Source organism: Triturus cristatus, chromosome 1_1 (genome assembly GCF_964204655.1).
Source record: "Triturus cristatus chromosome 1_1, aTriCri1.1, whole genome shotgun sequence".
Taxonomy (NCBI): Eukaryota; Metazoa; Chordata; class Amphibia; order Caudata; family Salamandridae; genus Triturus; species Triturus cristatus.
Genome location: NC_140579.1, coordinates 803,039,499 through 803,055,380, shown reverse-complemented (window position 1 = coordinate 803,055,380; position 15,882 = coordinate 803,039,499). Strand labels below are relative to the sequence as shown.

The 15,882-nt window shown below is 44.0% G+C and overlaps 1 protein-coding gene across 5 annotated transcripts in view; it reads right to left on the bottom strand.

The window, feature by feature from the left end:
• Window positions 1-15,882, bottom strand: part of KANSL1 (KAT8 regulatory NSL complex subunit 1) — a 1,694,895-nt gene that overhangs the window by 314,737 nt on the left and 1,364,276 nt on the right. For all 5 annotated transcript variants that reach the window (XM_085650272.1, XM_085650270.1, XM_085650273.1 and 2 more), the window contains one exon: window positions 13,292-13,413. In XM_085650272.1, coding sequence (XP_085506398.1) covers window positions 13,292-13,413 — 122 coding nt within the window. The remainder of the gene's footprint in view (window positions 1-13,291; window positions 13,414-15,882) is intronic.

Below are 15,882 nucleotides of genomic sequence, written 5' to 3'. Positions count from 1 at the left end.
CACCCAAGCGAGTGAGGTAAAAATGTGATCTGGAGACCTGGCGGAATGATGGGTGGAAGGAAATTTGTGTCCGGCCGGTGGTCCCACAACTTTCCCACAAACAAGGGCTCAAAATCTACAGCTAGGCTCTTTGCAATAAAAAAAAAAAAAAAAAAAGGTCAGTTTTCACTGTAAAAATGTGGCGTGTCTACGTTGCATTTTGGGCCGTTCCCTGTTGCAGGCACTAGAGGTACCCACACAAGTGAGGGACCATTTTTATTGGGAGACTTTGGGGAACACAGAATTGTAGACCACGTTAATTCCTATTGACTTTGATGCCTTTCTGCCTTCCAGATGTAAGACAATGTGTAAAAAAGAAGTGACTTAGAAAAATGTCCTATAATTCACATGCTAATATGGGTACCCACAATTTCAGAGATGTGCAAATAGGTACAGTTTCAAAACTCTATATTTTATTCCTATTTCAGAAATACATAGGTGTCTTCATACCGATTTTTCCCTGTTTATATTTTCCCAAATGAATTGCTATATACCTGGTACACAATTAAAAAAACATTGCAAGATGCTGCTCAGTTATTTGCTCTGGGTTCATCAGGTTCTTGGTGAACCTACAAGTCCTATATATCTCCACAATCAGAAGGATCCAGCGGATGTAACGGTATATTGTTTTTAAAAAATCTGTCATTTTTATAAGTTACAGGTGAAAACGTTGGCACAAATGGCTGTCTTTCAACTCATTTTAAATTTTTTAGGTCTCGTCTACGCAGCGCGCATGCGCTGATGGGAGACCTCTTGGAATCGATTCCCTTTTTCGCCCAAAAACGTGCACGCTTTGCATTGCTTTCAATGGCAACGCGTGCATGTTTGGCGATTCCCTTGCGGGAGCGAGTTTTGGCGACATCGGTTTGTAATTAACTTTCAAACAGATGGTGCCCCTGCTCGCTCCCACAAGGGAAACGCTGTGTGTGTCCGTTTTCCCCTGCTTTCGCTTTCTCTATTCCAGTCACACTGAGGTTCACTGCCCGGAGTGTTTCCTTGTTTTGATAGAATTTTGTACTGATATATTTCTTCGTTATTTTAATTTCTCTGCCCCTTCATCTCTTATTCTCTGTCTTCTTGGTTTGCTCCCTTACTTATCCTTCTAGCCTCCCCTGCTTGAAACGGGTGCTGATCAGGAACGAGTGGAGCAGAAGAAGGGGCAGCTGTTATAAAGCATGAGATCACAACACACGCCAGTATTATTGCACTTTACTTTGCTGCTAATATAACATCTGCGTGAATTTATATCTTAAAACTTGCTGAAATTTTAAAAGTGTGTTTTAACTTTCATTGTGGTCGTCGGCTGTTTTTACTGGTATTCAGTGGCCATGTTCAGAGACACTTCCTCCTTGCCACACAAAGACTAGAGCTGCCAGGTTTGAACCGCGGTCTAGTCAGGTCCAGTCCAGCCCGCTATTTACGGCACTCCGGGCGCAGATGCGCCAAACAGCAGCTAGAACAGCTGACGCTCATTAAACTCTCCAAACAGTACCAGCACCTCAGAGAACTCTACCCGCTCCTGCGGGCACCCCGAGACAAACCGGCGAACCCTGCGATGACTCAGCTTTTGTGAGGGTGCAGACAATAGTAATTACTTTACGTGCTGCCAATTTTTATAACTGGCATGAACACATTGTGTGGAAATATCTGTTGCATGTTTGCCTACACAGGTCGTTCATGGGCCTTGTGAGCTCAGTAAACAGCTCACGCCCATCGTGAGCCAGCACGAGCTGTTCCACGGTAACCAACACTTATCAATTAAATTCCAAGCTCAAACTATACAAAAGTGCCAACCTTTTCAACATATTGATTGAAAGCTCGTTAAATGTAAAGGGCAAGCAGTTAATGTGCCAGAAGGGAAAGGCGTATGAAAACAATGCGCACGCAAATAATATCCCCCCGGCGCATCGCCTCAAAAACAGAAGTTGCATCAGCAAGTCACTATCGAATGGGGTGAGGTAGTAGGATGGAGATAAGACTTTAACCCATCATGTACCAGCCAATATTGATCAACACTACTGGCTGCGCACTTAACAAGATTATTAATGTTTTGGAAGCTTTCGAGCCACCCTTCTTCTGGCCCGATACTCCCATTATTAAAATCTACAAATAGTGAAAGCATCACGACCTAAGGGCTATTTCCAACAAGACCGCCACTCCTCTTTTTAACATTCGAGTCAGAGAGGAGCATGACAAACTTCACTGAGGTCATTAGTATCACTATAGAGTGTAATGTGACTACGAGCTCCCATATTCATGAGGTAACTTGCAGGTGGATCTTTTTAGGATAAATACAAATAAAAGTATGTTCAAGTGGTCAGGAGCAGCGTATAGCGTTGGCACTATGGCTTCCAGAAACTGGCAGCACCTTTGCAGCAGTCTTAAAAATCCTCTCTAAAATGGTATAGCCCAATCCACCTGTAACCAATATACAGTGACATGCCGTTTTACTTCCACTTCAAAGTTAACAAGGTCAGGTCTCATCTGCTGCCAATTGACCCAACCCTGCCGACCTCATTCTGAAGACAGGCTTTCCGCGAGTTGTCTTTGAATCTGAAGTGACCAAATCCTAAAATCCTTGTGTGCTTCATTACTGCCCATTTAATGGCTGCAGTAACAAAGTTGGACCTCCCAATAAAGGCTATCCTCTTAACCAGAATAGTTTCCTCCCTCTAGTTGCACACTTCAACCATCTCTCAACTCGTTTTTCTTTCCTTACATCATGAATGTTTATAGATTTTCCTAAGGATTACCTACTTACCATCCTCATTTCATATTTACATTCATCAGGTAACTTCTGATTTTGAGGTCGGTTTGGGCATTGACAAAACAGTCTAACGTTGACCATGGCAAATTATGGTTTTGTTTGATGGTCACATTGCATAGCCAATAGGTCTCGCGTTTGGGACCTTTAAGTGTATAGCCATGCAACGGTTGATATTGTTGCCAATGCTTGTCTTATTTTCAACTGTTAGTTTCTATTAAAAAAACCTTGAAGGATCCAAACAAATGACCTCTTGCTGAATTCAGAATTTTGTCTACTTTCCTGAAATTTGCAGGGGAAAAAACCAGATGCTTTTATCTGCAGCACGTTTTCCCCCCATTAAAAAAAATAATCAGCTGTATTTTGGCTAATTTCTGGGTCCTCTCCAGGGGAATCAACAAACCCTGGGTACCTTTAAAATCCCCATGACGTTGGAAGAAAAGGATGCAAATTTGGCGTGGATACCTTGTGTGGTCAAAAAGGGACAGGGGCCTTACCACAAACTACCCCAAATAGCCAAAAAAAAGAAAGAAAAAAAACAAAAGGCTTCGCACAGGGCCTAGCAGCGAAGGGGTTAATAGGGCAGACTTCTAGCACCACCTTGTATCTCTCACCTTGGCCGTGTAACATTTTGCTGTAGCTGGCTTTCTGGACTCCCTTAGGACTTCCATTGCTGCCTCTGGAATGCCCAAATGCTGAATTCTATTTCCTCTGGATCCATGCTTCAAGCTCAAGGTGTTGGAATCTTCTGCATGGACAGAAGGTTATGCGACGCTGGCAGTCTCTGTACATTGCTCTGTCATCTGCATTTCGGAGAACCAGGTTGGTCTCGCCCAGTTGCAGGATTAGCATTATGCGCAACTGTCTGCACTCGAACACTAGTAGCATTAGTGGGATTGGAGATAAAGAGTATGCAAATTTCATTGTCAAGTCTATCGACCATGCATTCCCCAGCGAGTGGCGGTGTGGGTGCCTGGAGGAAAACCTTGGGATTTTGCATTCTGCTGTGTTGTGAACAGCTCTTTCTCTGGTGTCCACCTCTTCTGGAACACCCTTTCAACCACCGTCTGATTTAGTCTCCGTTTGTAAGAGACAGCTGCTTGGCTGCTGAGTTTTTCTGCATCCACGTTGTCCACTTGTGGCAGGTGCATTGCTGTTACTGTTTTCCTTCTTTGACCGGCCAACTGCCACATTTCCTGCACCAGTTTTGATAGGGCACCTCATACTCCCTTGCTTGCTGAATACAATGTTTTGTTGTAGGAAGCTGGCTCTGTATATATTATACCAAAGTGAGCTATAGTGTGCACAGAGTCCAGTGGAACCCCAAAGGTAGAGTTAGATAGCACCTTACTCTATTTGTGGTAGTGTGGTCGAGCAGTAAGGCTTTATCAGAGGACAGTGTTAAGCACTGGTTGTACACACTCAGCAAATGAATTCACACACTCAAAGACTGAACTTCAGACACTTTTTTGTATGAAAATATTATTTTCGTTATTTCATTTCCTAGAACCAAGCCAGCCTGGCACAGTTAAGTGATACATACTATGCAGTAAACATACAGTTGTAACAGTTTGGATTGTAATTGTATATGCACTTTGTTTTGACTTGCAGTATTGTCACTGAGAAATGCAATGCTTTGTAAATACAGTACATATACTTTGAATGGGCTTTTTAATAAATTACCAGTAAGTTACTTGTGAGATAACTTTTCTTACACAGTGTAGTATAACTGGATACTACACTGGGACATTTCCTCTAGACAGATAAGTAAAATCGTTTTTGTTAGTTAGTACAATTTTAACCCCTTCCATGCCCATGACGGAACGGTTCCGTCATGAGCATCGGTTGCGCTGTGCTCATGACGGAACCGTTCCGTCATGGCCCCGCCCGCGCTCGAACCCTTCAGCACCGCGGGGGAATTCCCGCCGCGCTGAAGGGGTTAAAGAATTTCTTTAGGTTTTCCAACTCCACACTTCGAAACTTTTCATAGAAAAACAGTCAATGTCATCCTATGGAGGAAAATAGTGTTAATGGTTCAAAGGTAAGTACTTTGTTGTGGGAGTTGGTATTCTGGGGTTAGACTCAGGGGTCCCCCAGGTCAAGGATAGACTCTTTTTACACCCTCAGCAGCACTAGGGCAGCTGGGTGCTGAGGCCCAATGTTATCCAATGGGGGATAGGAGGCCTCCGGTTGGTGGCTGATGAGCAGGCCACTGGGTTGTGGGAGCAAAGCTCCTGGACTTAAGCTCTGGGCAAATGGGGGTTTAGGCCAGCACAAAAGATGCACCCTCAGCGGCACTGGGGCGGCTGGGTGCAGTGTGCTGTTTGGGCATCGGAAGCCCTGTAGCTTTCAATGGGGAATCTCTGGCTTGCAAAAGCACTGCAGGCTCGGGGACGAAGGTCTTCTGGGTGCGATCACCACTTTGAGAGGTAAGTTGGGATGTTGGGGGTTGGCTAGGCACCGGTTGGGCCACCCAAGGCCGTGAGGTGTCAGGTGCAGAGGTGCCTTTTAGGTTCAGATCTTTTTACCAGCTCCTGGTCGTGGTTGGGGAGACCTTCCGGAATTAGGCTGCAGGCGTCGGCTGGAGGCTTGAGGCAGGTCAAGGATCGCTGGATCTCGGGTGAGGATTGCCAGGGAGATCCCCTCGTGGTGTTTGCCCATTCGAGCTCGGGCCGTGGACGGCGGGTGCAGAGTGGGGCGGATTCACAGTGGCTAGAGATGAACAAATTAGAGTTCACGGAGACACAGTCTTTGTGGTTAAAGGCAGGCAGGTCCTTCAGGGTTTTCAAGGTTGCTGGCTGCAAGACACTGGGATTCGCAGGAGCAGGTTCGAGGTGGAGACAGGCTGGTAGGGCTGGGGCCAAGTCAGTGGGCATCTTCCGGTTGTTAGCTTCGGCACGGCTGTTCGGCCCTTTTCTTTTAGTTGGTTCTTGTCTGAGGAAACCAGGTTCAGGGGTGCACCTAAATACTAAATTTAGGGGCATTTCAGGTAGGTAAAAGGTTGGGGACAACGGGTCCCTTCCCTGGGGTGGGTCATTTCACTGATTCATGTGTTTAATGAGTTTTGATCGTTTGTTAACAGCGAGTTGTGGACACATCTTTTCTTCTCAGACACCCCATTCGCCTTGCAGACACCCCATTATTTTCGCAGACACCCCCCACCGCCTTTCAGTCACCCCATTGTGCTGCCAGGCACCTCTCTTCTCTTCACAGGCACATCACTTCTCTGAGACACCTTCTCTTCTGAGACATTTCCCTTCTCTTTTGAGACACCTCGTGTCTTCCTACAGACCACACCTCCTACACCTCATCCCCCTCGCAGACACCACCTTTCCCCTCGCAGACTCGTAGTTTCTTCCAGCAGACACTACCTCCACCTAGCAGGCACCCCCTTTTGCCCCCTCCCCCCTCCCCTTTCCAGGCCCTTTAGTTCAGTAATCCGAGTCGGCCTTTCGACAATACCGTCGGCCTCTCTCGAGCAGGAAGCACACTTGTGCCTTTTGGGGCCTCTCTGAGATAGACATCGGGAGAAAGAATTAATTTCCAGTCCGAGAGCCTGCTCACCAGCCGCCTCTATCACCAGGCCGCATCCGACAGCGGCGTGCAATAAATCAAAGCGTGCCGTGTGCTCTTGGGCGCCACTCGAGGGACGAGGCACATGACACTGCGCAGTCTACTCATTCAATTCATGTGAAGAAGGTAAATCATTGACCTTTAATCGCCTCTGCTTGTTCGATTCCACTGGTGATGGTGTTAAAGGGGGCTCGAGTGTCCTCCAGGATGACACCCGGGACTGATGTGGTGTACATGTATGTAAACGCTGCCTTTTGAAGATGCGGAGACTGACTCCAGTGTTATTTGAATGCACCACACGCACAGCGGAAGTGACATTTCATTGAAACACACTGTTCTTGGGGGGGGGGGGGGGGAATCCTGATTCTATCGTGTGATGTGTTCATGGGATAGGGTCAATGTGTGATGATGAAGGGGGTGATATATCATAAAGTGGCGAAAGTCATTTAAAGATGTGCAAAGTCAGTTTGTTTACAGATTGTGCAAACATGTATGTGCCCCATGTGTACTCCTGGGCATGCATGCCGTGCTTCTGCAGAACCCGCCTCAGTGGCTTTCCTTTGGGGTGCAGAATGAGGTAACAGAGCCGGGTGAATAATCACTCCACAGCAAACAAAAAACAATTAAAATAAATTGTCATTTACTACGACAATAGCTCTAACTTTCACAAATGCCAGACCTAAAGCATTGCAAATGCTTGTTTCTACTGTAGGAAGCAGGCTCTGTATATACTATACTAAAGTGAGGTACAGTGTGCAGAGTCCAGTGGAACCCCAAAAGGTAGGCAGAGGTAAAACTAGATAGCACCTTACTCTCTATTTGTGGCAGTGTGGGCAAGCAGTAAGGCTTTATTAGAGGGTAGTGTTAAGCATTTGTTGTGTACACACACAATCAGCACATTATATCACACACTCAAAGACTGAACTTCAGACCAATTGGTTTTGTATAAAAATATTCTTTTAGTTATTTTATTTTCTAGAACCAAGCAAGCCTGGCACAGGTAAGCAATAAACACTTTACAGTAGTAATGCTGTTTGTAAACAGTTTGAATTGTAATTGTATATGCACTTTTATTTGATTACAGTAGAGCTACTAGCAATGCAATGCTTTTGATATACTGTACATATACTTTGTATTGTTAGTAGAATGTCAAGTAGATTACTTTACAGATTACTTTTCTTACACAGTACAGTATACCTGTATACTGCACTGGGACATTTCCTGTAAACAGGTAAGTAAAAGCTTTTTTGTTATTTAGTTACAGTTTTACAGGGTTTCATAGATTTTCCAACTCCACATTTGGAAACTTTCCACAGAAAAACAGTCAATGTCATACTATGGATGAAAATAGGATTATCGGTTCAAAGGTAAGTATTCGGTTTTGGGAGTTGGTATTCTGAGGATAGACTCAGGGGTCCCCCAGGGTCAAGGATGCACTCTTGTTACACCCTCAGCGGTACTAGGGCAGTGCTGAGGCCCAATATTATCCGATAGGGGGCCTCTGGGTTGTGGGAGCAAAGCTCCTGGACTTAAGCTTAGGGCAAACGAGGGTTCAAGCCAGCACAAAAGATGCACCCTCAGCTGCACTGGGGCAGCCGGGTGCAGAGTGCTGTTTTGGAGTCGAGCGCCCTGTAGCTTTCAACGGGGTGTCTCCGGATTGCAAACACACTGCAGGTTCAGGGACGAAGGTCTTCTGGGTGTGAACCCACATGGAGTGGTAAGTTGGGATGTTGGGGGTTGGTTAGGCACTGTCGGTTGGGCCACCCAAGGCTGTGGGGCACCAGGGGCAGGGGTGCCTTTTAGGGTCGCATCTTCTTACCAGCTCCAGCTCGCAGTCACCTTCCGGTTTGAGGCTGCAGGCGCCGGCTGGAGGCAGGTCAGGGGTCACCGGATCTCGGGTCTGGATTACCGGGGAGACCTACTCTTGGTGTTAGGCCACTCTAACTCGGCCCTTGGGTGCAAACTCGCAGATCCTGTCGGAGCTTGAGTCTTTTGGTGAACAAATCCGGTGTTCACAGGAGACAGTCTTTTCTTTTGAAGGCAGGGCAGTTCCTCGGGGTTCTTGAGGCTGCTGGCTACAGAACACACCGGGATTTCACTTCTGCAGGTTCGAGGTAGGGACAGGCCGGTAGGGCTGGGGCCAAGTCAGTAGGCGTCCTCCGCTTCTTCTCGTTTGTCTGCTGTCTTGGTTCAGGGCTGCCCCCTAAATAATGTATTCAGGGGGCGTTTTAAGGGTCTCAGGGTCAGTAGCCAATGGGCTACTGACCTTAGGGTGACACCGCCCTTGCTGTGCTCACCCCACGGGGGGAGTGAGCACAATCCCTAATCATGATTGGGGAGTGCCTGCCATCTGCAAGATGGTAGGCACTGAAGAGTGGGCTTCACCTCACCTCCCCACCTGTGGGGCGGGGTTGGCAGAGGGGTGCACACCTTCTGGGCTGGCTAATTTTTCCCGCCTGTCTTCCCACTGAAAAGGAGGTGAGACAGGAAGGGGGGCCTGCTCCTGGTATCAGGAGAGGCTGGGGGTTGCATTACAAAGGCTGCAAGGCTTTTGAAGCTCCCCTGCCACAGATGGCGCTTCCTGGCTTGGGGAGAAGTGAACACCTCCTCCCAGGAACGACTGTTTCTGGGCTCTGGGAGAGAAGGCTCCCACCCCAGGGGTCCAGAACCATGTCTCTTAGGTGCTGGCTGGTGCGTACCAGTCAGGGAACCCACCAGAGGCTGGTCGTTATTGAGGGGGCATCTCTAAGATGCCCTCTGAGTGCATTTTCTTTTATTAAATCCCACACTGGCATCAGTGTGGGTTTAATGTGCTGAGAAGATTGATACCAAACTTCTCAGTTTTCAGTGCAGCCATTATGGTACTGTGGAGTTCGTAATGACAAACTCCCAGCAACATATACTCCTAATGGCAGCACTGCACTTACAATGTCTAAGCATTGACAGACACTGTAGGGGTACAGGGCTCATGCATCTGTACCCTCAGCACTGGCAGTGCACCCAGCTAGAGGGTCGACTGATCTATAGCAGGGCAGTGGGTTGTAGGCATGGCACACAGGGATGTGTGCCATATCGACTTTACTTTGTTCTGCACTAAAACACGCAGCCTGCAATGGTAGAGTGTGTGTGTAAAGGTACAGGGCCTCTGAGGGTGGCACAGTAAGTGCCGAAGCCCTTAGAGGCCTTCCCTGGACACAGTGCCCTTGGTACTCATGGTACCTTTTACAAGGGACTGACATGTGGCCAGAGAGATGCCAGGTACAGTTTTGGGTAAAGAACACAGACCCTGGAAACCTGATTGTCAGGGACCCAGGGCATATCAAGTCAAACTGCATCAGTAGTTTGGCAAAAAGTGGGGTGGGGGGAGCATTCCTGCAACAGAAACCCAGCTTCCTACATCTACAAAGTGTCTTCAGAACTGCTGTTCAAGCACCCATACTCTTGCATCTGGATGCTGGTAACAATCTGCTCTATAGCCTCTCTAGCTCCATACTGGTACCCTTGGGGGGAACCTACGCACCACAGCACGTCTCATCCAGGGTCTGAAGGAATGGCATCCATTTTATTGGACCTCCATTGGCTGCTATTGCTGCCCTGCACAATCTTCAAAACCGGCTTCATAATTTAAAAAGCCATCACGACCAGCACCCCAGTTATCTGGCAGACAAGTTCATCATTTCAGGTGGTTCTTGGCACACCTTCAGCAGGGGCACCATCAATCTGCAGACTAAGAAGAATAAAAAAGAAAATACAACTCCGCAGGTCTTAGGAAAGAGTTGCAGACTCACCTCTCACTTGTTGACTTTAAGCTGATTTTTGGAAGTGTAGAATGCTCCACTGCTTTTAGGCTAGGTTAACACAATACAAATACCATATACATACAAGGTCAGGGAGGCACTACTTGTCAAAAGCCATGCATTGGACGTTCAATACAGTTATTTGCTGTGCATCCTCACAGAATACACAAAGCAATTTAAATCAGCCAACAATCAGGAGGATTTGACTCTGATGCAACCAAAATTAAAAACGTGGTCAGATTCGGTGAGGAGGTTCATTAATCTTGGCCTATTTCATTTTTTGGACGTTTACTGGACAGTTTTTTTGTCAGGCTCTCGCAATCTTCACAGGAATTGGATAGGATAGACAAACCAGACATGTATTGCACCAATCACGAACGGTTGTGAAGGGAAAATGTCAATGCCTGATCAACCTTCCTGAGAGATTGTGACGATGTTAACAGCAAAGTCTATGTACTACTGCCTCATTGGCACCACCTTTGACAGTTTGTGAATTTCCACAGAACTGGAGAAACAGTACTTGAAAACCTGCAATTATAACATGGAGCAAAATCAATCTAACAGCTGACTGTGCCTGATCTCCATTATGTACGGGTAGGAACTTACAGTTTGAGAATGTATTCTAAGACCTTCCTTTGGACTAGCCCTTGAGCATTCATTGTGTGAAGGTGTCTACAAATATATCTAGATACACTGATGTAGAACCAACAGCAGCTGGTAAGCCTGAGCAGGACCATCTTTTTAAACCCCACTCTTATTAAGCTACTAACAGCAAGGGCAACTGACTGAAGCCACTGATTTAGTTGACCGAGGTGTAGGACAGACCCAAGTTTCCAATGTGAATGTTATGAGCTTCCACCAAAATATGAAAACATCTTCATTTTTCTTTTTAACAGGTTATTGAAATGTTTTTCATACCCACTTTCACTGTGAACAGACTCCCCATAAATTATGTCTGTACATGAACCTCTTCTGTCTTTGTAAAGGAGGACTCCCAAGTTTTCTTAGGGTATCAAAAACTAATGTTATAAAACATGGAGGAATCTCTTAAGCAAATTGGAAATTCTCTCCAGACTCAGTATTTCATGTCTGAGGAGAAGCGGTTGTGTCCATAGTTGGCAAGCTTCCTTACCACTACCAATCTTTGACATCACTGCATTGTGGCTCAAGACACCATTGGCCAATCAGACCGTAGCATGGTAAGTACATCATAAACAGCTGATGTGCTGTAGTGCCTCACACTTTGTTAAAGTAAAATCACTAAATTGGTTCATGTGGTTTAGGCAACATATTTCTTTTCTTTGCTTGACAACATTTTTGGGATACAAACATTGCAACTTTCTGACCCAGAATTTTGACAAACTTGACCAAGGCTGCGGTAGGTGCAAGTATAAAGGATGGGCCATCAAAGGTGGATGATGACAAGGGCATAGGTGGAGGGAGAAGAAGAGACTTTGCATTACATGGGCTTACATATACGCTAAAAATCTAAGACATGCAATGCTTAGAGTGCCCATTGCCATCCCTGTATGAAGACCTGAAGGAGCAACAGCGATACAGCACTGCTAAAATAGAAAGAAAAAGCTTGCTGTGTGGTGGCATTCCAATAGAATTTGATATATCAGGAATGTCCCGACCTAACTGGATATGCTCAAATTGTTTACACTTGGCCTACCAATGCAAGACCTAACAAGACACTAACAGGTAATTTATTAGCAATAAGCTACATTACAGGGTGGTGTTCCAATTTTGTCACAGAGGTGACAGGTACAACATTCAATCCGTAACTTGTAGATCGTGCTCTAAAGATCTTCTGTTTGAAAATAGGAAATGGGCAACACACTTTTTACTCCAAATGACGTTGTGGTTAGTAAATCAACATTGTTTATAGGGGAAAGACATGGTGCCAAATAAACTGGCACTTCAGTACACTACTAATTAATGCAAGAGAATTCCTGGCAGGTGAGGGATAATACATTTGGTTCCGACACAAACATCAGGCAGGGCAGAATATGGCAGAATTTAAAACAGTTGAGTGGAAAGTGAGCTCGGTAGTGGTACAAGATGGACAACGGTTGCGATTTGAGACAAACCCTGAGCATTACTGAAGAATGAGAGACACTGTCTTAAAGATGCTAACAAGGGGAGCTTTTTATTGCTCATTATTTGCAACTCTACATACCCTTGACAAAGTTTGAAGGTAATGCAGAGAAGGTCTACTAAAATACTTATAGTGGAAAATTTAGATACACGTTACTCCAGGAAAGAAGAGACCAGTAAGTAACCATACAAATTCTCAAAAGAAAAGCATTATGAAAAGGTAAGAAATATTCTGCAAAAGAGTTTGCGTTATGAGTAGAAGGCAGCACAGAAGTAAAATGAGAAAAAAGTATAGAAATAGTAAACCAATAAAAGAAGTCAAGAGCTATGGATGTGCTAGTCTGTAGTGGAAGCCCTTGAGTTTGTGAAGGGAAAATGAGAATGGATGGACTTGGGTGTACTTGTATGCCTTAAAGTTGTTTTATAGAGTAATAAAAAAAAAAATCACTTGAGAAAGTTGTAGCAAGGAGTACCGATGCTGTTAAAAATTCTCAAGTTTTCAAGACAGCTACGTATAATGCACCTTTCAGTGCTCAAGATGTGTAAAAAAGAAGATAATAAGGAAATCTCACTGAATGAAGCGACAATGATAACTGTCACTAAAAGTCTATAAAACCATGAACATTGGCAGCAAATGTTACACATGACACACCAGGATGCTGGTGACTGATCTACAACATCCAACGTCAAATAACAATTCAGGTAAGGATTCATAACAATCTATCAATGAAACCTGTTTGACATGGTTCCCTCTCTATGCTGTAATCAGATATTATATAGAACATCGGAGTTTGTCTTGGACCATGATTTTGATAGAATGAGCAGGTGCTTCTAGTAGGCTTTTTAAAATTCTTACAAAGGTGTTTACCAATGTTAAGCTCAATATCCAGTACTTCTGGAGTCCTGCCAGTACAAAGGAAATTTGCTTGTATTGATAAAACTGTTTAGCTGATGAAACGCTTAGAAAAACAAAGATTACATATTAGCATCTATAGTCAATGACTAAGCAAAACAGTACCTTGGGGTGAGGATCTCCTTATACTGTAGCTTCTCCACACGAGTAGTAGCAGCAACAGACATAGGGATGACAATGTTATTAATATCGAAGGAACATTCTGGCCGCCGTCTCCTCATTGCTTGCTGGAAATAGAAAGGTTTGACAACTTGTGAAACTGATGCTATATAAAGAACCCCAAAAACAACCAGTTACCCCTTTAATATGGACAGGTTAAGGAATCTGATGTAAAATACTAACTTGTGCAGGCAAAGTTATACTAAGTTAACAATATTGGGCTAGGTTACTTTATGACAGTTTCTATGTGTGGGAGTGGCAAGTTTATCAGAGTAGGGTTTAAGGTCCTCTCTGTGGTCATGAAGAGGTCAGAGAGGGGTCACAAATACTTGGTATCACAAATAATAACCCACAATTAGTAGTGTGTTTTAAATCTAAATTCAGGGCACTTTGGATGCGGACAATCTGTACAGCACAATAACACTTCAGTAAACACTGTGGAAACTGCTCTTCACTACAATTTAAATCATTCACTTCCTTATAAAACCAAGTTTACTTCAGCTGGTTTGAATAGGAGACATATTAAACAAAATTGGAAATGGAGACAACTCTACAAAATATCTATTCACTAGCTGCTTTACATAGTTTTGCTGGTTGTGGCATAGTTAGCACTATAAGTAAGAGTACATCATTTACGTACTCATAAGCGCTGTCATACTGATTTCTGAATGAGATGCTGCTATGTATCCTTTCGCACTTATAGCCATAGTCAGATTTGTTTTTATACCATTATGTATGGGTGCGTTTTCTGCGCATCAAATCTCTGACAGAGCCCACACAGGATGTGTGTGGATTTTGTCCACCTCATGCTACAAATCTATAGTTAGAGGTAACTAATTTCTTTAGCAACATGATTCTTATAAGGATTCACATGTTCATAAAGTATCATGTATTGAAAATTAAGATAATGTAGTAGTTTTTGATCTTTTTTCATACTCCTCTGTGGCTCTTCCTAGTACGGTAAGAACACAGTAATAATGGTAATGTAAGTACAGCCCTATGCTGCAGCTTTCCATAACACTTAATGTAAGATATAATGTGAGGCTTTATATTGCGGCCCTGTGGTAGTGGCCTGGGAGCTTGCTTTGCCCTACTCCAATGAAATACGGTTGTTTACCACCAGTGTGGCATTTAATCTGAAAAGTTTAAGTACTCTCTTTTAGCACAAACCTCCTCAAAGTAGCAAGAGAAGCAGTCCAGGCATACTCCGAGATACGATACAGCTCAGAATCAATTGAGCGTAACAAAAGAAAACAAGTTACTTACCTGTAACTTTGGTTCTCCAGTATTGGAAACTTTCATAGATTTCCATTCATTCCTCGTCGTCGAGATGGAAGTCCCCGGTGTACATAAAATAGAAATAGAAACCATTGCAAAAGAAGAAACCAGGCCTAGGCCCATTGTAGTTTTGTAACATATCCACCTGTTTTTGTAAAAGAGACTAAATAAAATGAACAACCAATCAGATCAGCTTCACCCTGTAGAACCTTCCTGAGAGAACGTCAGATTTTCGTAGCCGTAGTGTAAAATTATAACTTAAGCTGCTAAAGGCTGAGGTTTCCCAGGGGAGCATGGTGGGTCGTATGAAAGTTTCCAATACTGCAGAACCAAAGTTACAGGTAGGTAACTTGTTTTCTTACTCCAGTATTGGAACTTTCATAGATTCCCATGCTTGAATCAGAGCAGTTTGCAGTTATGAGCACATTTTTCTAACCTTGATTCCTTATTCATCCAAAATAAGCAAAATACCAATGGAGCTAACAATGGGACCTTCTATTTTACCAGCACCTGATGTTAATATCACCCTTTAATATCTTTCCCTCAATGAAGTGTTATCACACATGAATTAAGGGAATGTGTGCATTCTGAATAGCACCCATTGTTACAATGCTTGTTCCCTGGGGAACATACTCAAATGAATACAACAAAAGCTAAGATGCACCACACATTTGTAAAACAATCCAATAATAACAATATATATAGGTCAAATTCAATTCAAGAATTTATTCATTTGAGTATGTTCCCCAGGGAACAAGCATTGTAACAATGGGTGCTATTCAGAATGAAGGTCCCATTGTTAGCTCCAATGGTATTTTGGTATCATTTCCCTTCTGTGGCACTGGTTAAACCCTGGATGATTTTATATAAATTAACTTGAACTTTAATCATTTTTTGAAAGTTCAATCATGCCTACATTTAAAGACAGACGACAGGAATTGGCCCAAGATTTATTTGCCACTGGACAAAAACAGAGTGGCTCCAATATAAATGCCCCAGTTATAGAGGGCTTGAAAATAAAATTTCAACGACTAGAAAAGTTAAAAAAACATGAGATGTCCAGGTGGTGGGACGGCACCACTTTAGAAAAATATATAGAGAATGAAAAGATTCCACGAGGTCTTCGGATCTTAATCTTCCCCACATTTGAGGATTTAAGCAAAGAACAGTTGGAGGACTGGGAGGGTAACCTTCGCAATGCGTCATTTAACATGATGAAAATTTTGATAAAAAATGCAGAGATCAAGGGAGCAAAATTA